The 21222-nt window shown below is 37.1% G+C and overlaps 1 protein-coding gene across 1 annotated transcript; it reads left to right on the forward strand.

The window, feature by feature from the left end:
- The first annotated feature begins 628 nt into the window (after positions 1–628).
- On the forward strand, positions 629–20590 carry LOC131969875 (high affinity cationic amino acid transporter 1-like). The gene is made up of 12 exons (XM_059331101.1): positions 629–777; positions 8757–9167; positions 9870–10028; positions 10141–10312; positions 10404–10537; positions 10630–10852; positions 11721–11860; positions 13184–13286; positions 15133–15338; positions 15471–15622; positions 17945–18053; positions 18152–20590. The coding sequence occupies exons 2-12, from the start codon at positions 8798–8800 to the stop codon at positions 18325–18327; spliced, it is 1944 nt and encodes a 647-aa protein (XP_059187084.1). The 5' UTR covers positions 629–777; positions 8757–8797; the 3' UTR covers positions 18328–20590.
- The last annotated feature ends 632 nt before the right edge of the window (positions 20591–21222 follow it).

A 21222-nucleotide genomic window follows, 5' to 3' on the forward strand; every position in this document is an offset into this window, starting at 1 on the left:
TTTTATTGTTGACACTAATATTGGTAACACTTTATTTTGAAGGTGTCTACATAAAAATGACATGAGCGTGTCATAAACATGACATGGGATGTGTCATGAACATTAATGACACTTTGAACTAACATTAATGCTCATGATACTTGTCATGTCATGTTTCTGACAGGCTTATGTGACTCTTATGTAGACACCTTCAAAATAAAGTGTTACCATATCTTGCTTAAGTCACAAAGGCATGTTCAAAAAATTGCCTAAGTCATTTATTTCTCTTAAGTTACATTATTTACACACAGTGTTATTACTATGCCAATTGCCATCCTTTGTTACATCCTTTTTGAGTGAAATGATCAATAAATGTCATATGTTACACTTTAGGTGAAGTTTTTGGTGTTTCCTGCAAAACTTGAAAAAATGACTTAGGCGATTATTTTAACAGGGTTTGTGATCGCCATCCAGACTGCCTCAAAGAGAGCCACAGGAGGCGATATGCTTGTAAAGAGCGCCATCTGGTGGCTGTATGTGGTGTCTGCACTCTGCAGAAAGCGGGAGAATGCAAATCTGATTTGGTTTTTCTACTCGGGTGGAGCCACAGCCGGCTGGACGGACCTCCCACCGTCACCGTGTTGGCTGGACCGCAGTAAGCGTGTGTGTCCTTCCCTAAAAACCATCTGTCACAGGTTTGAGACTGATGAAAGCGTTTTACGCGACTTTTATCCGGTGTTGAGTCGCGCAAAGTGACAGAAGCAGCAGCTGTTTGTGACTGGCGTCTTCTTAAAGACGGTAAGACTTTATAAGTTATTTTTTTTTATCATCCTTTGAAGTTAAAGTTGTTTTTCTTATCAATCGTTACATCTACTAGACCGCATTTGTTTGCGGAAAGGGAGTAAAGCAGCAGCATGGCTGCTCAGCCATGTGTGTGCTGCAGCGTGAAGAATAAGGAAGTCTTGCACATGGGCTGAGAAGACTGAGTAAGAGCCATCCGGCTGATGCAATATAACCTGAGGGCATCTGAGAGCAGCAACTGTACTTTTCTCTTCATACCAGCACGCTTTAAAATAGTCGAGCAAAGCCCTTCACTAATGGTACATGGAAGAGGCATTTAGAAGTGAATCAGAGGAAGTTTTGTCTCCATGTTTGCAGTGTGAACACACCTCGCTGTGAGCGTGAGGAGAAACATTGCCTTTTATAGCGAGTGCCATTTTCAACAGTTGTGTGTGTGTGTGTGTGTGTGTGTGTGTGTGTGTGTGTGTGTGTGAACTCATATGAACCCACACTGTAGGCTACATATATGAAAATGACTGCAATATTTGTGTCCGTGTTATCACTTTTTATGACTTAAAAAAGTTTGACTTATGACTAAATTTGTTAGTGTCTGTTAAAAAAAATATAGACTTTGATCAAACATATGTTGGAAGATGCATTTTGTTATCATTTAGACTTAAAATTTTAAGGTCACAATTCCATTATTTTTTCCACTGGCACTGTTATGCCATTGTTAGACTTTTACTTTGTAAAGATTAACAGATCAATGGTTTTATGACCTGAAAACTGGTATTCACTATTCATGTTTTCAAATTCTTCTTTAAATAGATGGGCTACATTATATCAAGTGTAATATAACTATCATTTTCTGTAATGTACCACACTAAGACAATATGGTTAGATTTTTTATTTTTCCTATCCTGCTTTTGATATCAATAGTTGAAATTGAAAACTCCTTTCGATCGATTTTCCATTCAGAATTGATATTCTGACATTCCTATAAAACATACAGAGTTCATACCAAATTAAGTCAAATGAAAACTCAGTTCATTATTATCAAAGTTGTATTAGGATTAGTGACAAATAAGGATTGGCAAGATGTCAAATGGTGTAACCACCAAAAAATTATAAATATTAAATACTTCATACACCTACATTGTATTTAAGTGGACTTATACATATAATTACTTCATTTTAAAAAACATCAAATAATTATTTTTTTTATCATTTCTACATTTACACATTTTCATCAATATTGAGCAGAACATATTCTAAATACAACCATTTTTTTCCTAAAATTCTGAGAAATTCTGTAAAATGTGTTATATACCATAGAATTGCAATGTAAACTTGGATTGTATTTTTTTCTCATTTTAGTTCACATTTATTTTCCTGTATATAATCGGATTTTTATGGGGAAAGATGATGTCATTGACCCATTAGTCAACTTTATCATCGTGTGCAACAATATCATTATAAATATATGGATCGTTACAGACTAAAAGGGGCCAACTTTATTAAACACCAGAATGATTCAGTTGTTAGGGTTTAGTTTGTGTTCACATTTTTAATCACAACAGTACTTGCAGATGTACAAGTGCTATTGGTCACTGTAATCATACCTCCTGTCCTTACTGGCTGGATAGAGATCCTTTTCTGCAGTGTAAGAGACAGGGAGTTATTACTGTCCAAAAATGCTTTTCAAACTAGTTCATCCAAAGCTGATATGAGGCTTCAAAAGTCTGAGTTGGTCTAATGAAATTGGTACCTTTCAACATTGCTGTGTTTTTTTAATAAGAAGTTCCTTCTTTGTGCTACCGTAGCTCTATCTGTGGAGGCAGAAAGAGGAAATTCTTTAAAAAGACTACTGAAACATCCTCTTAAAACAAAAAAACACAAGCAGTACTCTGTATTTCTTTCAAGTTCTTTCATCTTGTCTCCAGTACTCTTCTATAACAATTGCATAAGTTCCATAAATACACAGAATCTGCTAAATCAGAACAGACCATTTTATCCAGGAAATAGAGTATAGTGTATGATGTAAAATTTCACAACATAAGCTTGTTTTCTCAAAGGTCAATACTGCATCCAGTCAGTCCACACCGCAAAAAAGGTGTCTAAAAACAAGATAAAAACACTAAATCTGAGGGAAATGATCTTGCTGCATGGACAGATAATTTCACTTGACAAGATTTGTTAAATTAAGATGATTAAATCTAGCATGTTGTGCGCTTAAAATAAGAAATGAACTCTTAAAACAAGATAAATTAAAGCTGAAATTCATACTTATTCTTACCAAGATAAAAAAAGTGTTAGATAATTTATCTTGTTTTAAGAGTTAATTTCTTATTTTAAGCTTACAACATGCTTATTTCTAGATGTAATAATCTTAATTTGAGAAATCTTGTCAAGTGAAAGTATGTATCCATGCAGCAAGATCATTTCCCTCAGATTTTGTGTTTTTATCTTGTTTTTAGACATACCTTTTTGCAGTGCATCCATCATTCTGAAAATGTGGCTTTTGACATGTTTGACCCAGAAACACTGGTACTGGTATACAGCTTAAAACATTCTAAAATAAGTTCATGGGATTTATCTGTTTTTAATATCTGTTAACTTTTAAAATAGTTTAAAGGCTGTTGTGTGTCCAGGTTACCACCTGTAAAAAACATTTTTAACCACTGCAGTAACTGTGAAACATTGTGTAAGGTTTGTATGATTAGCCTGTACTGATCAGTGTCTTTATTTACTGTTCCAGCTGAGCTCACTTAAATAAATAAATGGATAAAAATAGCCATGTGCCTTATTGGATAACAGAAACATGTTAAGGACCTTTTGTGGTCTCTTGGAAAGTTAGAAAAGAAATGTAAATATTGCATGTTCCAGACATTTCAGATTAAAAGGCATGAAAATTGGGTTAAAAATATGCTTACGAATTCAAAGAATCATAGCATTTTAAATTTGCACTGTGATCACATGCCAAATAAATTCAGATTTACACACTTTTAAAATAATATTTTGGAGCAATGTAATGTGCAAAGTGGCAGCTAAAGACACCGTAGGACTACTTCCTGTTTCATTACACTCCGACACACGTGGGAAGATCAAGTCACGCTTGTTTTGGGGAAGTTATTGTGTAGATGCTGTATTTGGTGTCACAGTGACATTCATGATTTTGCACGAAGTCATAGAGAGTACAAACCACAAAGGAAGGCACTGAATGTAAATACTGAATCGGTGAGAAGCCCGCAAGGTCAAGAGCTGAGCTCTAACAAGGGGACTGTTTTTCATGCTGCACCTGCCTTCAAACTTGGGTGTCAACATCTCCCAATCTACATCACGGATGATGATGATTGGATGGCTATTATTGGCTGTACTGTGTGTGTGTTTGTTCCTGTTTGTTTGTTTGTGTTTTACATTCATGCCTCAGTGATCATTAACCCTCTGGAGTCCAGCTACCGGTATTTATTGAAAATACACATGTTTAATTTACAGTAATAACTTTATTTATATACGATATGTAGACAAGCTGAGAAAGCCAGTTGAAAGTGCAAAGTAAATGCAAATAGACTGTTTTGTAGTTTTATTTTTTTTTCTGCTGTTTTTGTGTGTATTAATGGTTTTAAAAAAGGTGGTACATTTCCTTAGACACCTTTTGTCTTTTGTTTGTTTTTTCGGTTCCTGGCAGCTTTATACGTTGTTAATTAAAATAAAATGAAAAATGGGACTGATAACCAAGTTTGTGTCGAGAAAAAGGAGCCATGCATGTGATGTAAGGACAGACTGAAAGATGCTGAACAGAGAAGAGATATAGCATAGGAAGTTGACAAATTTGAACCAAAATGTCCTGGACTTCAGAGGGTTAATTTGCCTGTGCCATGAAAGGGATTTGTTTAAGTTTTAAGTTTGAGTGGTTTTGGGGTTTCCGTCTGTGAAAGTATTAACGAATCAGTAAAACTCAGAAAGTAGTAAAGGCTGTAGTTCTTTTTCTAATGGCTGTGTCTTTTTCTACTCTGTAGCTTTAATGTTACAAGGTCAGCGTGGCCCTGGAGATGTCACTTCGACCTAAATCCCTGTACAGGAGAGTTTGTTTGGCTGGTGTAAGCTGTCTGTTTTATGATCGCCCTCACATGCTACTTTGTTTGCTCCATCCCCAGTTACACAACAAGGGCAGGTGGGCTTTTTGTAGTGCTGCTAAATACCCTTCACGTGCCAAGAGGGACTTCAGTGCTCTTTGAATGGGCTCTCTGCTGCCGTCATTGGTTGAATTCATGCTGGGAAAATTCTAATTAAAGATAGTCACCAGCTTTTCTTCAAATTATGTTTGGAAAACAAAGTTGCACAGTGTTTTTTTTTCCAGACACAGGGCTTCTGCAGGTTTCTGTCACATGGATATTACCCTTAAAATGTATTTACATAAGTAAAGTCAAAATGTATTTATAGAGCACATTTAAAAGTTGACCAAAGTGCTGTATAGTTATTAAAATACAATAAAAATCATACACAAATATAGTTATTAATAAATAAAAATGAAAATAATAAAATAGTAAAAACAGTAAAACAATAAAATAGTAATAAAAACTCAATCCAAAAACAGAGTCAATAGAATGTCATTGTCTGAGCCAATTTTCCCGTGATTGTGATTTGAGGTTATGCTAATTTTAAGTCTTGATTTGACTTCATATATAAATTGTTATTGTGAATCTTCTGTCTTCTCTCTGTGTAAAACCAGTGTCACCGCTTATATCAAAGACATTTGAAGGAGCAAAAGCATTTTCCCTCAGGCCAAATAGTGAAAAGCATGTGACTGGCTGCTATTCCAAATTCACCCACATGCCCCCTGTGTGTCACGAGCAGGTGTTGAGTTTGATGATTGGCTGAGAAGAGGGCAGGGCTCTGTCCTACCCACCCGCCTTTTTTAGCTCAGCCACTGCGTGTCACATCTTGTACATGCTGCAGTATTCCTCTGAACCACTGGCTGCTCTCGCCCCTTTTGCCCGACCTGCAATGTAACAAACGTTCTTGCTGGCGGAACGTATAACAACATACTTTAAATGCCTTGTTCCTGACCACCTGTGTGACTGATGTGAGAAGTATGCATTGGGCCAGTTTAAAGCTATGATAACCAAGAACTCTGCCTTTCACTGTAACTGTGTTTAATACGTTTGCATGTGTTTTGTCTGTGGTGTTTCGTGTTTTCTCTGTACTCTCGACATCATTGGAAATGAGGGGTTGCCCTCAATGACTCCTCGAGAAAATAAATAAAGATAAATAAATAATAAATAAATGAAATGAAAATTGCTTTCTAGATTTCCTTTGCGTTTCCCTTCTAGTTTCAGCGTTCTTGACATCCATCAGGGTTGTTTTGGCCCCTGCATGGTCTAATCAAAGTGTTGCCTCAAGAAATGTCTGTCTCCATCTGTTTAGGCCACCATAACCCAGACAGACAACACAAAGCTGTTGAGCCTTCGTCTCATTTAGTCCTTGACTCATGTCTTCTTTTGGAAGTTTCACACATCACCCTAACTCCCTGATGTAGTCGAAATAGCAATGTGTGCATCAGCTTATTTACAGGGCATGTGAATGATATCCTTTTATTTAATAATAATAAAAAATGTATAGTAAGCACCCCAGTCCTCGTCGAGTATTTATTTTATGTAAAATGACTATGTTCTCGCTTAAAGAAGGTAATCAGATACCACCATGTCTTTTATTAATGACGTTATAAAGAAGAGTAGAGGCTCTTAGAGTCAGTCAGTTTTGCATGGGGTGAATATGACTGCCGTCACAGCTGCTGAGTGCCATGTGATGTGTCACTGTTCTATTTGTGAGCTGGACACCTGAATGGTTTGTACACTAAGAGGCGTGTGTGTCACGTGTCAAACCAACATTTGTAAACGTCTCTCTCAGACCTGTTCATCCTCATCTGACTGGAGATGAGTCTACAGCCACACTCTGGAGAAAGCAGTTGAGTGGATTTATAAAGTGAAAGAAGAGTAACTGTGTCTATCAGTGAAGACAGAATATCCTGTTTACTATTGCGTTGTGAGAGTAAGTATGTGTTTGCATTGTTTGTCAGATCTATATCTGTCTCGCTGTGCTGGTTGTATAAAGGCTTTGAAATGGAATCTCTGATTGTCAGGATTGTGCCCTGCACAGTATTCACAAACTATCACTACATGATTGTTTGGCAGATAATGTTACAATAAAACGTCTGGCATCATCGTGGTTTAGTTTGTCTCTTTTTTCTGTACATAATACTGGTCTAGATACTGTCTTTGTAATGTTGACATTGAATGAATTTAGTTTGTCCGTTTATTAAGGTAAAACATTGAGCACAGCTTGTAGTACTCATGTTCTAGTCAATGCTAATACATCGTTCATACAGGTGCTTGAAATCCTTGAAAATGCTTGAATTTTAATGTTGAATTTCAAGGTTTGAAAAGTGCTTGGATTTTGGATTAAGTGCTTGTAAATGCTTGAAATTGTGACTGTATTTCTCTTGCAATCTGACTATAGATAACCACATTTTCAATGGAAAAAATGTATAAACTGAATAGCCTATAGCCTATCTGAAATGAAGACTGCTGCGCCTGCGTCTTCTTGTTTCTGAGATGTTTCTTGTTGCTCTATCCTGCTTTCCTCCTAGTTTGGGTCATGTTTAGTTCCACCAGCTGCTGGTTGATGATTTTTGTGAGCTTACTTTTGCTCCTAGCCCCTAGATTTCCATACCAGTCTGTTTTGAGATTAGCAAACTGCTTTTAGTTGTTAAAAGTGTAATACCATTGCTAGTCGTACGGTTAAGTGAAATTACCCCTTTTAGTATCAAAGTACTCATCTAAAACATGTCATTGACAACCGTTGAAAGGTACTGGAAAAGCTTGAAAATGGTTCTAGCTATTAGTGTGGACTCAACCAAGCAAGTGTTTGTGTGTCATTTTTTGGGAATGACAAGGTACAAAGATTTGAGACCAACACATCAGTATTTTCTCCTCCCTTCTGACTTCTTCTCAATTTTTACACTGCACCTTTCATGCACTCGTGACACTTAAAAAGGCAGCTATTGGTACAGTATGAAGATCTCAATGTCATCTGTGTGTGTTAAGTGATTTGTGTTAAGTGGTATGTCCATATGCAAAGCTTTTAAACAACTTGTGAAATCTCATGTTGATTGAATTAACATTTTGTGTCAGTGGCATGTATGAAGTAAATGACCATCAAGCTTGTCAATAACAGTGAGTTAATGCCCTTATTGATCAAAAATACTATAGAAATCCTGTGACATTGTACAAATCCTCATCGCAATATCGCAGATCACTGAACAGAAAATGCACATAGATTAAAAAGAAAATTTGTGTGTCTTTAATATAAATTCCAATGGGCAAAAATATTTTATTAATTAATTAAGAAAAAAAGTTACTTGATCTAGAAATGTGAACAGCACATAGTTTTTAGTTCTTTTAACCCTCTGAAATCTTCGGCTATTATGTGCGTTTAAAAAAAATCTGTTACATTTTTTTACCATGCCATGTTGGTATCATTTTTTTCAGCATTACCTCACCTATATGTCCTGATAATTAATCTTTAACTTTGACTTTTTTAATCAAAATTTTGAACACAAAAGAAACAAAGGAAAACATAAAATCTGATCTTGAAAATTATGATTCACACACAGAAATGTTCATGTTGCAAATATGAATACAGGTTGCAAATATAACATAACAGGTAAAATGAGGATAATATCTAGTTCTATACTTTTATACTAAATATATTTTACATTGTCTCTGGTTTTACTTGGCCAAATATCAAAAAAAAAAATCTGGTATGGAGTTTCAAGCCAGAACTTTAGAGGGAAGCTGATGGCAAGACTCAATGTTGCTTCGTTTTTATGTCTTCACATCATGAAGAAGTCATGTGCAGGTGGTTTCATGGACTCCAGAGGGTTAAAGCATTGTAATCTCAATGCTCTGTCATTCTCGTCCTGTTTTTGTCACCAGGTTATCGGGTTGCTCCTTCAGAGCTTTAGGTGCCAGTCAGGATGATTCTGGCAACATTAAAGGGCATTGGGAAGCAGCTCCTGCGGGTGAAGGTGGTGGACTGTAACACGGAGGACTCCCGCTTGTCTCGATGCCTCAACACGTTTGACCTGGTGGCGCTGGGCGTCGGCAGCACACTGGGCGCTGGAGTCTACGTCCTGGCTGGCGCTGTAGCCCGGGAGAGCTCCGGACCTGCCATCGTCCTCTCCTTCCTCATCGCCGCTCTCGCCTCGGTCCTGGCCGGTCTGTGCTACGCCGAGTTCGGAGCCCGTGTCCCCAAAACTGGCTCGGCTTACCTCTATAGCTATGTGACGGTTGGAGAACTGTGGGCCTTTATCACAGGCTGGAACCTCATCCTGTCTTATGTCATTGGTGAGACACTTTGAATGAGAATGGGAAGGAGATGGCTGCTACACTAGATACTAGGGTGTCACGATATTAAAATTTTCAACTCGATACCGATACTCAGGAAAATATTTGATACTCGATACCATTTTCGATACCACAAGGATAAAAACAAAGACCCCAAAATTTAACAGAAATATTTTTATTAACAAAAAAATGCAACTCGTAAAAATTAACAGAACCACTGGTTGAATATTTACAATAAAAACAGTTGTGCAAAAAGAAACTGCAACTATGATAACAAGTTTCAGGTCTGAGATAGTGCAAAAAATAAATACAATAAACAATAACAATTATAACAATATTTTGAGGTTGTATGCTGTGCACAGGGGGTATCGATACTTTTGAAAATGACTCGTATCCGGATACGATACTTTTGACAACCCTACTAGATACAATACAATACAATAAATCGTTATTATCCACCATGGTGGAAATTTGCCTTTGGCTCACCGTAAAGATACAGAATTTCATTAAAAACATACAGCAGTTGAGAATGCAGTTAAAACATTGAATAAGAAAAGAAAAAGACAATTAAGAGCAGTCAAAAGTTAGTGCATCACTTATGTTGAGTTGAGGAGGCGAGTAGCGTTGGGGATAAAATATTTTTTATCCCCAACACTTTTATAAGATATTGTTCCGTTTACACGAATACTTTCCTCCACACAGGAACTTCAAGTGTGGCCAGAGCATGGAGTGCTACTTTTGATGAGCTGATTGGAAGGCATATCGAGGAATTCTGCAGGCGTTACATGACCATGAATGCCCCAGGCATCCTGGCAGAGTACCCGGACATATTTGCTGTCTTTATCATCATCACACTGACAGGTGAACTCAGATATATATCTCTCTCTATCTCTCTCTCAGATTTGATCTTTTTCTTTTTCTTTACTCATCCTCAGCTTTTATCTTTAACATTGTCTTTTTTAACTGATTGCAGGGCTGCTGGCATTTGGAGTGAAGGAGTCAGCCTTGGTGAATAAAGTGTTTACCTGCATCAACGTACTGGTGCTGATGTTTGTCATCGTCTCTGGCCTGGTCAAAGGAACCCTTAAAAACTGGAACTTGAACCCTGAAGAGATCCTCAACGGCACCAGCAACTCCAGCCTCAAGTGGGTGAAATGAAGAGCTTATTCACAAAGTGCGTAATGTGCATAGTGACGTGTTTCAAATAGCTAAATGTTTTGTTCCTTTCCCTTCTAGTATGTCTAATCCTTTACCGCCTAAAGAAAGTCTTGGTGAAGGCGGCTTCATGCCTTTTGGAGTGTCCGGAGTCCTCTCTGGTGCCGCCACCTGTTTTTATGCCTTCGTAGGTTTTGACTGCATTGCAACTACAGGTGAGTGGAAAATACAGCAACGCCTTTTATAGTTTATAAGCAACACATATGACCCCTCTCCTCTCATATCTGCTGTTATGTTTCCTCCCCAGGAGAAGAAGTGAAGAATCCTCAGAGGGCCATTCCTATCGGGATTGTGGCCTCGCTGCTCATTTGTTTTGTAGCGTACTTCGGTGTGTCTGCAGCCCTCACTATGATGATGCCTTACTACTTGCTGGACAAGAACAGCCCTTTGCCAGTGGCCTTTAAGTATGTGGGCTGGGAGGGAGCCACTTATGCAGTGGCCATTGGCTCTTTATGTGCCCTGTCGACCAGGTAAGAGGCTCTCCTGCTACCTCTCAGCATGAGGAGAGTTTGCATGCTTTTTTAGAAATAAGTACTTAATGTCCAATACACAGCATCTAGAATGTGATGTATTCTCTTTGGTTTAGTTCAGTACTTTGAACTTGCACTATTTAAAGCAGTCACTTATTTGCAAGATAACTGATTTTGGAGCTGATCCATTGAGAATGAATATGTGATTATTTCTTTAAAGGAGCTTGTTATAAAACTAATGCCTGACTGGTGTTTTGTAAGTGTTACTTAAATATGCCCTGTGGAGTTTTTTTCTAAACCAACAGAGTTTCTGTTAACATTCGGTGTTACTTACCAAAGCGTTCCCCTGAGGTCTAACAAAAGTGTTGAATAAATTGCATTCCTCCCTGTTTAAATGTTTGCACTCATTTGTTGACCTGTAGATCAGTAGAATAGTCTGACACCATTGACAGATATTCAAATTGTGTCACCTGTGTTTGTTGACTTAAAACTCCACAGGCTGTTTTTAGCTTCACATGCCTTTTTCAGTCTAATTTTAGTCCCTGAAATGTGCACATATAATTATATACTATGGATAAGTTTTATAGATTTTTGTATAGCCAAATAAAAAGCAGAGCATATTTATTTTATAATTGATAGTCTAATCTAATTTGACTGCTCTGTTTTTTTTTTGCACATTTGCTCTGGGGCTGTGTTCATGCTTGCTGATCCGTACATGTCATTCCATTTATGGCAAGTCTTAATGCTACAGCAAACAACAATTTAGACAGTAGCGTGCTTCCAAATTAGTGGCAACAGTCCTTTGTTATGTTTTCTAACTGTGTGCATTGACTTGCACGGCATGCCTTTTCTCTCTCTCCCGTACTAGTCTACTAGGCTCCATGTTCCCAATGCCCAGAGTGATCTGGGCCATGGCAGAAGATGGCCTGCTCTTCAAATGTTTGGCCAAAATCAGCCCACGAACCAAAACCCCTCTAACAGCTACAGTAACATCAGGTGTTGTGGCAGGTGAGCTAATGACCTAAACATACTAACTGGTTGGGATTTCCTATCACCCGATAACCCTACAAGAAACACTTGGTTCACATGGCCTCAACACAAGCACTCAACCAAAACTGCATAATCACAACATAAAGGTAGTCGTGCACACACTATTTCTTCAACTATGTACAAAGCTGACACAGGAACATCCTGAGTACAGCGTCCTGTCTGGCTGAGGATGGCTGCAGTTGAGGCCTTGTGTGAAACCAGAGTTCTGAACCATATTCTTTAAGTTAAAGAACTCCTCCTTCTTCCTTCGTCCTTGGCTTAGTCTCCTTGGCTCCATGTTTCCACTCCCACGCATTATCTTTGCAATGGCTCGCGATGGTCTGCTCTTCTCGTTTCTGGCACGTGTCAGCGAGAGGAAGACGCCCATCATCTCCACCTTGGTGGCAGGGCTTATGTCTGGTAGGTAGCTGAGATGAGGCCAAAGGCAACAAGTGCTCTTTTGGAGAAGGAGGATGGTAGCAAAATCACATAAGGTTCCTAACCCTCTGGAGTTTGGGGCTATTTTGTTGGTTCTTGACTCCTTTTCGTTCTGTCTGTATAAAAAAAACACTTAAAAATTGTTTACCATGCCATGTTGGGATCATTGTTTACAGCACAACCTCACCTATATGACCTGATTATTATTTTTCATTTTGACTTACTGGATGTACTTTTTGAACACACTAAAACACACAAAAGCACACCAAAAAAATTACAAAAAAAACCCACATAAAAAACATTTTTAAAAAACACAAATTAAGAAAACACAAAAAACACAAAATACACACATAAAAACACACAAAAAATTATTAAAAACACAAAAAAATTACAAAAAACCCCATTAGAAACGCATTACATTAAACACAAAAGATTAAAAAGAATGCATTAAAATGAAATTAAAGCAAAATTTGAAAAATCTCTGCAAAAAAAAGTAAAATCATGTTACACTTGGTCGAGGTAGTTTTTACCTTTGCTGAAAAAGAGTTGATGCATTAAATTGGACATGGAAACTTGTGGAAAAGCCAAAACTTTAGAGAAAAGCTGACAGCAGGGCTCCATGCTGCTTCTTTTTTACGTCATGAAGAAGTCGTGCTCTGGCGATTTTGTGACTCCAGAGGGTTAATAACTGGAGCTACAGTAATAGTTGGAAAATTTGTATGAATAATTTTAAAAAATACAATAGCTGCCTTATATTGTGATGAATGTGCTTTGTGCTCTTTTTATTTTTTTCACTTTCATATTCGATAGAAAGGATCCATCATCTTGCTGACGTTGTGTATTTTTCTCCTGCGTGTCCTGCAGCTGTGATGGCGTTCCTGTTTGACCTGAAGGACCTGGTTGACCTCATGTCCATCGGCACTTTGCTGGCCTACACTCTGGTCGCTGCCTGTGTGCTGGTCCTCAGGTAGTCCTCATCTCTCAGTTTATATATCCAGTCTAGAGCAGGGGTCGGCAACCTTTATGGGCGAAAGAGCCACTGTTGGCAGAAAAAAGGGAAAAGATGTCGGAATGGAGCCGCAAACCTTATTTCAAGCCTTTAAAATGACGATGAAACAGCCTACTAAGGTCTAAACTGTCCTACCAGCGTTACTAATGGGTCATAATGAGCATTTATTAATGTGATTTTGTCAGAAAGCAGTGAGAACCAACGTGCAAATGAGGGGCTTGACACAGATTTGGAATCAAAAGCTAGCCTAGCTGGGGAAACTTAAAACTAGACTTGACATTTTCTCCAAATGTAGAGGTTAAGGTGCCGTGCTGTAAGCTATGATGCACGTTTAAGTTGACCAAAAAGTAAAAATAAATAAATGTTTTAATGCCATATATAAGCTTTACATTTTTACAACCTAAGAATGCAAATTGCTGTGGGCCTACACCAATGTTTAATAAGAATTAAATAAAGATTTTATTTCACATAAATATTTTGGTCACAGCCACAGGGAGCCACTGCAGACGGCCTGAAGAGCCACATGTGGCTCTGGAGCTACAGGTTGTCTAACCTGCGCTAGAGGATCACCAGGTTATGCAACACCATATTTGTATTTCTTATTTATTTCCTCTAACTGGGAAGGGAATCTCCAGTCAGAGGCTGGTCAGGCCAGTCGGTCCAGATGTCTGTGTTAGTGTTTACAACGGCCACAGTTAGTTTCCATTTGTTACTGGATGACTGAACGAAGCTGCTACATGATATAAAACATGCGGTCTTCAAAAACAGGATTGCGTATCCTATTTTACTTAATCTGCTGACCTCCAGCTTAACTGGATTTTATGCATTTCTTGTATTTAATGCATATTGGATCACAGTTATGAATTAAATCATTTGCATATCCACTAGAGAGATATATCTGTTAAATCCCTTATAATGTATGTGATGCGGTGTGTTTTTAAACTTGGGTAGGGATTTTTTAAAAAGTGTTCAGGTGTGTCCTCAGCCTTAGTTAACTCTATGGAGTTTTGGGCTATTTTGTCCATTTTTGAATCATTTTCATCCTGCCTGTATACACCACTTAAACAATGTTTAAATGCCATGTTGGTATATTTTATTTTCAGCACAACCTCACCTATATGACCTGATAATACTTGATACTGAAAGTAAAAGTTGAATACTTTTTTATTCTGACTTAATGGATCAACATTTTGAACCAAATAGATTTGTGTATTTGTTTCTTGTGTGTTTAGCGTAACAATTTTGGTCATTTTGTATATTTTTTTTAGTCATTTTGTGTCTTTGTAAGTCATTTTGTTTCTTTTTTGGTCATTTTGTGTCTTTTGTTGTGTATTTTTTTAGTTATTTTGTGTCTTTTTTTTAGTCATTTAGTGTCTTTGTTTGTTCATTTTGTGTCCTTTTTTTGGTCATTTTGTGTCTCTTTTAGTCCTTTAGTCCAACATAAAATGTGATTTAGAATCTTTTTTTTACTTTCAAAACACTATCCTACTCAATAAAGAATTTTAAATGTTGCAAATATAACATATAAGAGGGTTACATCCAGTTCTATCATTTTATACAAAATATATTTGACCTTGTCTTCAGTTTTACTTGGTATATCATCATCAAACTGAAACTGGCCTCATGGAGTTTACAGCCAGAACTTTAGAGGTAAATTTACAATAGGGCTCCACGCTGCTTTGTTTTCTAGTCTGGATGTGATGAAGAAGTCATGTTTTGGAGCTTTTGGACACTCCAGAGGGTTAACAGCAGGTTTGCAAAGTTTTGAAGTCTGGTTTTGACCTTTCTGTGTTGCCGTCTGCAGGTACCAGCCTGAACAGCCCAGTGCGGCCTATGAGATGGCCAACACTCAGGACGAATCTGAATTGGCTGAGTCTTACAACGAGGGGAACATTGACATGCTACCACAACCAGAGGATCGCTTCACCATCAAAAACCTGCTCTGCCCTACAAACATCGAGCCGTCCCCTCTGTCCGGGTTTGCTGTCAACATTAGCACCAGCATACTTGGTGAGACCCGTCCAAAGACATGCAGTACAAAGCCTAGAGAAGACTGGATGAGAGTGGCTGAATAATTCAGCTGGTTACTGATACAGAACATCATCTAATGACCTCTCCTTACTGTTTTATTCTCCCCTCCAGGTGTTCTGGTGTGTGTCTTCAGTGTTGTAGCTGTTCAAGGAGGGCTGGCAGCCTGGTCACTGTCTGTCCTCTCTATTATCATGGTGGTCTGTCTGATTGTCACCTTCATTGTGTGGAGACAGCCGCAGAGCAAGGCCAAGCTTGCCTTCAAGGTAGAGTGTGTTCTTTTCTCACACTTTTTCACTCACACGTAGGAGATGACATTGTCAGAATGTGATAAGCAGGATGTGTAAATTGCTCTGCTAATCTCAGTAACCCCTAATGTGGAAGGGTTATATAAGAAGCCAGTTAAAAGGAAACAGTTTTATTATGCTTCCACACCTGCGACAGCCGTGGCTGCAGGCATTATGTTTTCAGATTGTCCGTCCATCCGTCCCATACACGTGAACATACACGTATCTCAGGGATGCCTTGGGCGAATTTCTTCAAATTTGGCAAAAAGTGTCCACTTTGGAGCCAAAAATGCATGATTAGATTCTGGTGGTCAAATTTTATCCTAACCTTGAATAACAAGAATCCTTAGCCTGTTATAACAAAATTTCACACAAATGTCTAACAAGATAGAATGACAAGTGATTGTGTATCTAAATGGTTAGCTATGTGACAACATATTGCACTTTCCTGGCCATTCAATGCAGCTCAGGAACAGAAGTGGAGATTTTGACCATATTTAACACGTGGTCAGATACTGAAATGGTGACACTAATCTTGGTTACCAACCTTGAAACTGGTGATTCTATAGATCAGCTTGCTGCCAGGTTGAAGATGTGTGTGAAGCAACCACCTGATTGCTGAAAAAAATACAATTAATATATTTATTAAATTCTTCATTCTATGAAAGTCTTCACTAAATAAAATATTTGAGTCTGGACAGACGTGAGTGTAAACTGCAACTTGACTGGTTTGCGGATGCATACGACTGTGAGGCAGTTAAATGAAGGAACAGAGCAAACATCAAGCAAACAGTGGAAAAAGGAGCATTTGCTTTTTAGACCTTCCTAACCTGCTAAACAACTACAGATCTTTTAGCCCAACAAATGCAAATTATGTGTACTTTACATTATTGACAACTTTTTCAGTTCATACTTAAATCAACTTGCAGAGATCCGTAATGGCTGCCTGGAAACTATGAAATAACTTGCAGATTTTAGGGGAAATGTTCTTTACATAATACAATGCAAAAAATTCACTGTAGCTTCTAGGGAGACGAGCACTGACAGAATACATGTGTGATGTACTCAGACTATGTAGAGAAATTCTTCTTTTACTTAATAAAGATTTTACTTTAAGACTTTTGGGGAAAGAGGCAACTGTTGTGTTTAAGAGAAGACAGATTATTACTTCTGTTTGGTGTTTTAGACTGAAGGCATATCCAAAGTCTGAAATAATTGGTTGCTTAGTTTTCAGTGTTGCTAACTGTTGTTTAAAACAGATTGTCCTGTCTACAACATCACCCACTCTGCCATTATTTATAAGGTCCAGTTGGCCCATTACTAGTGCTGGGCGATATGGACCAAAAGTCATATCCTGATATATTTAGGCTGAATATCGATATATGATATATATCCTAATATTTTTATCGCAAAGTGAGAGCAAATGTTCAGTCAAAGTCAACTATGACATGTCACAAGTAGTTTTATTGAAACCGTTTATATAAGTGAATATAAATACTGTATAACAACTGGAGTACTTTTTTAAAAAAAATCAAAGCTCCATACAGTGCACATTTAAATAAAAAAAAGATCTTAAATAAAAAACGCCTATGAAATTAAATAGGCCAATAATTTTCTGAAATAGATATATTTATATGAGAAAAGAATAACAAACATTACATCATTGCCTGGAGCAAGGATCACAGTGCAAACTTGAACTATATCGATATATGCGACATGGTCTAATTCCATATCACATTTAAAAATATATTGATACATTTTTTATATCGATATATCGCCCAGCCCTACCCATTACTTTATGAGTGTATCTTTTTGTGTTGCGATGTTAACCCATTTAGGCCTAAAACGCCTGGAAAAAATGCCTGTAAAACCTCTGGGCGATTTTAAAATAACCACCTAAAACCTGAAGTTTTTCTGGAAATTCAACAGAAGTGTCAACACTTCCTACAAAATAATCGATTTTTCAGCCTCGGTAGCAGATAGAAATTAAATTCAAAAAGTATTTGAGAGCTTATAGCTGTTATATCTGAGCTCCCTCCGCTATAGTCGTCTTCCACCATGATTTCAAAGTTCTGGAAAAGTCCCATGTTGCATTGCGACACTCCCACATGTATTCTGATGCATTTCATTGGCCAAGAGACCGAAAATAGGTGGAAAAAACTACAAATACTAAAAAACGAGGTATCCGCTTTCCCGGCTTTAATGGTAGAATAACGCAACAGCGCCCCCGGTTTTAATGGTAGAAATGCAGTAATGCTTCCTGGTTTAAATGGGTTAAATAAACACTTTCTCTCCTCCCAGGTTCCCCTGCTGCCCTTTCTCCCAGTCGTCAGTATGTTCATCAACGTCTATCTGATGATGCAGCTCGACAGAGGAACTTGGATGCGCTTTGCCATCTGGATGGTCATAGGTACTTTGGATTTTCTGGCCAACAACATTATCTCTGTTGTACTTTTGTTTTGAAATTGAAGTAATGCTTTTGCCACATTGTCTCTACATCATTTGCAGGTTTCTTTATCTACTTCGGTTATGGGATTCGCAACAGTGCCGAGGCAGTTTTGACCAGTTCTGACAAATACACGCCAGCCTGCACAATAAAGGGAGAGCCCATGGCCACAGAGAAGGAAGCCTTCCTACACGACAGGCAAGACGCCAACGGAGATGACGAAGATGAAGATTCCTGAGGAAACGGGAGGTTCACTTAGCTGCTTTGTTTCTGTTCACATTAATTAGTCCAAAGAGTTGCAAATCCAGGAGACATGCAACATATAAGCAACCCAAAGCGTGTTGCATTGTTTCCTTATTCAGGCAAAAATTTTATGAAGGTAAAATGTCTAATTAGATTTAAAGGCTAAGTAAAAACCTTTTTAAGAAGATGACTTTCCTTACATCTGAAAACCAAATTTTTATCTATTTTTACCTAAAAAGTAATTTTATATGTTTTTGCTTGGAACCAAAGCAACCAAAGGCAAAGCACGAGTAGTTTTAATAAAGTTTTTTCAAGTCATCTGTTGTACATATATCTAATGTTAAACTTCTATCAGTTTATCAGAATAAAAAGCCCTGTTCTTTTTTGTAATGGCATATTTAAACTCTCAAATTTGAAAGTTCAGCATTTGTTAACATTTTTTTTTTTTTTTTTTTTTTGAGAAAATTTGCATGCGTTTGGCAGATTTCCTGGTAAATGTTTGTCACTCGTCTTGCTGCTTTCGTCTCCATTGGATTTGGACGCAGTGCCGGCTACTGTGTCCAAATCCCAATGGGAGATTATTTTGAAATCCACAACCCTATTTTTCATACCTTCAGTAATTGTATTAACTAGAAATTGACAAATTATTCTTCTCAAACATAACTGTATCTCCAGTGCCTTTTTGTGTTGTAAGTTTACCTCAAAGGTATGCCAATATTTAGCTTCTGAGGAAACATACTGAAATGAAAGCACAACTCTGTACCTGTGTTTTTGCATTACAGTATCACAGAATAATGCACCATGGTACTTTGAAGAACCTCGTACACTATTTTGTGATGAGTATGTCTGTGTAAAAATGTTTGTCTTCTAGCTGATTGATAGTTCCATGACGGCACACATTTACCAGCGATCAAATACACCAGTGTTGTCTCCATCAGGGAGCTTCATGTTTTTAACTAGCCAAAAGAAAAAAGCTGCTAATGTGAATTGAATTACCAGATACTTCAGAGGATGTATTTTAAATGCCTATTTCCTAATGAATGTTACACCTTTACTGCTCTATTGCCAGCTAGAATTGGGAAATATATATATTGTCTGTATATAATGTACACTTTGGGTTTTGAAAAGCATATATTTATAAGAGATTTTTTCACCTTAGCAGACAATTTTCACTTTTAAGTTCACATACGTCTGAGTGGGATGAAGTACAATCAGCTGTCACTATGAAAACTGACACTAATACTGTATATTTGGAAACATACTGCACCAACAGTAATAGTGGACCTCATGTTTATAGAACAGAAAGCTGATTGTCTAGTGTGTAGATTCCCAGGGCAGCTAAAACCTGAACGCAACATATTGAAGTGTGTGTGTTCACTAAAGAATGAAAATGTAACAAGGTGAAAAATCTCTTCACTGAGTCCCTTATTAAATGAACACTCATGTTCAAGTTTAAAAGACTAAATTGTAAATATAGACCGTGTATGTAACTTTGTTACATTTAAAGATATCAAAGAAGCCTTAAGATGCAGAAAGTTACTGATACCCGTCTGCAGCCTGACTTTTATTTAAACTGGGAGATGTTTGAATCAGTGGGACATTATTACATATACATTAATAGCATTACATGCATAATTACCTGTTTTAGAAATGTCAATTTCTAACATGTCTCTTTTTTTTCCTTTTTTGTAAATAGTTTTAATTTTGCTTAATAGTTTCCTGCCCACATTACAGCTGTCACATCTACCTGTCATATCACCCCGCAACTTTAATCTATACAATCTTTTGTTGCAAGCATTATGTTTAGTAAATAACTGACACTAACTGTGCCAACAGTATTTTAACTTTTAACAAAAATAAATGGAATATATTTGTTTAAAAGCACAAAGAAGTCAGGGGGCATTCAGTAGGTTAATATCATCTCACTTTTAGTTGGATGTAATACTTAAAGTTTCACTGACATTGATAAGGCCTTTTGTTTTTGTTGTAGCATTAAAACTCACTTGAGGCTACATCTATGTTCATGAAACCGTGAATGTTTGTCCTTGACACTGTTTTATATAAACATTTGCATGCTGCACTATTTCCAAACTTTGTGAAGCTTGAAAAAAGATTTAGATTTTATAGCACTGCTAAGTTATAAATATGTTTACAGTGTATCGGAGGGGTGAAGGTGAACTGTTCAGTGTGTTGTCTTGATATTGGTTGCGGTTTGTATAGTTTCTGCTGTAAATAAATTATGCTCAAAGTTAAAGCCACAGATTTTGTCTTTGATTTTTTTGTAAAAAAATAGGTGCACAAATCCCATCAGCAAAAACACAATTAAACTACTAAGTACTAGGCTACTCTGTATTTTGTGTATAATAAACCTATATAAATAATCCTAATAGTACTACTGCTACTACTACTAATTGCAATGATAAAAATAATAATGGAATTGTATTTATGTAATGTTTTGTACTTGTATAAATTAGTAAATATAAATAAAATCCACTTTGGGATAATGATAGAAATAAACCTTTTATCTATTTTGAAGTAAAATGTTTTCCAAAAAATAAAAACGAATTAAAACTAGCAAACACACTCCAAAAAAGAATTAAAACTAACAGAATTAGAAAACAAAAAATCACACCGAAATTAAAACAAAAACTAATGAAAAATCCCAAACTATTGTAACCTTGGTGTGTATCGTCGCTTTATCGTGTTTAATGCCTGATGATACTATATTGTCACACTTAAAATAATCGCCTAAGTCATTTTTTGTCAAAATTGTTTGTTTTTTTGCTTAAATCATCATTAATGACACTTTGAAGTAACATTAATGCTCATGATACTTGTCATGTCATGTTTCTGACAGGCTTGTGTGACTCTTATCTAGACGACTTCAAAA

The sequence above is a fragment of the Centropristis striata genome, chromosome 4 (assembly GCF_030273125.1).
Source record: "Centropristis striata isolate RG_2023a ecotype Rhode Island chromosome 4, C.striata_1.0, whole genome shotgun sequence".
NCBI lineage: Eukaryota > Metazoa > Chordata > Actinopteri > Perciformes > Serranidae > Centropristis > Centropristis striata.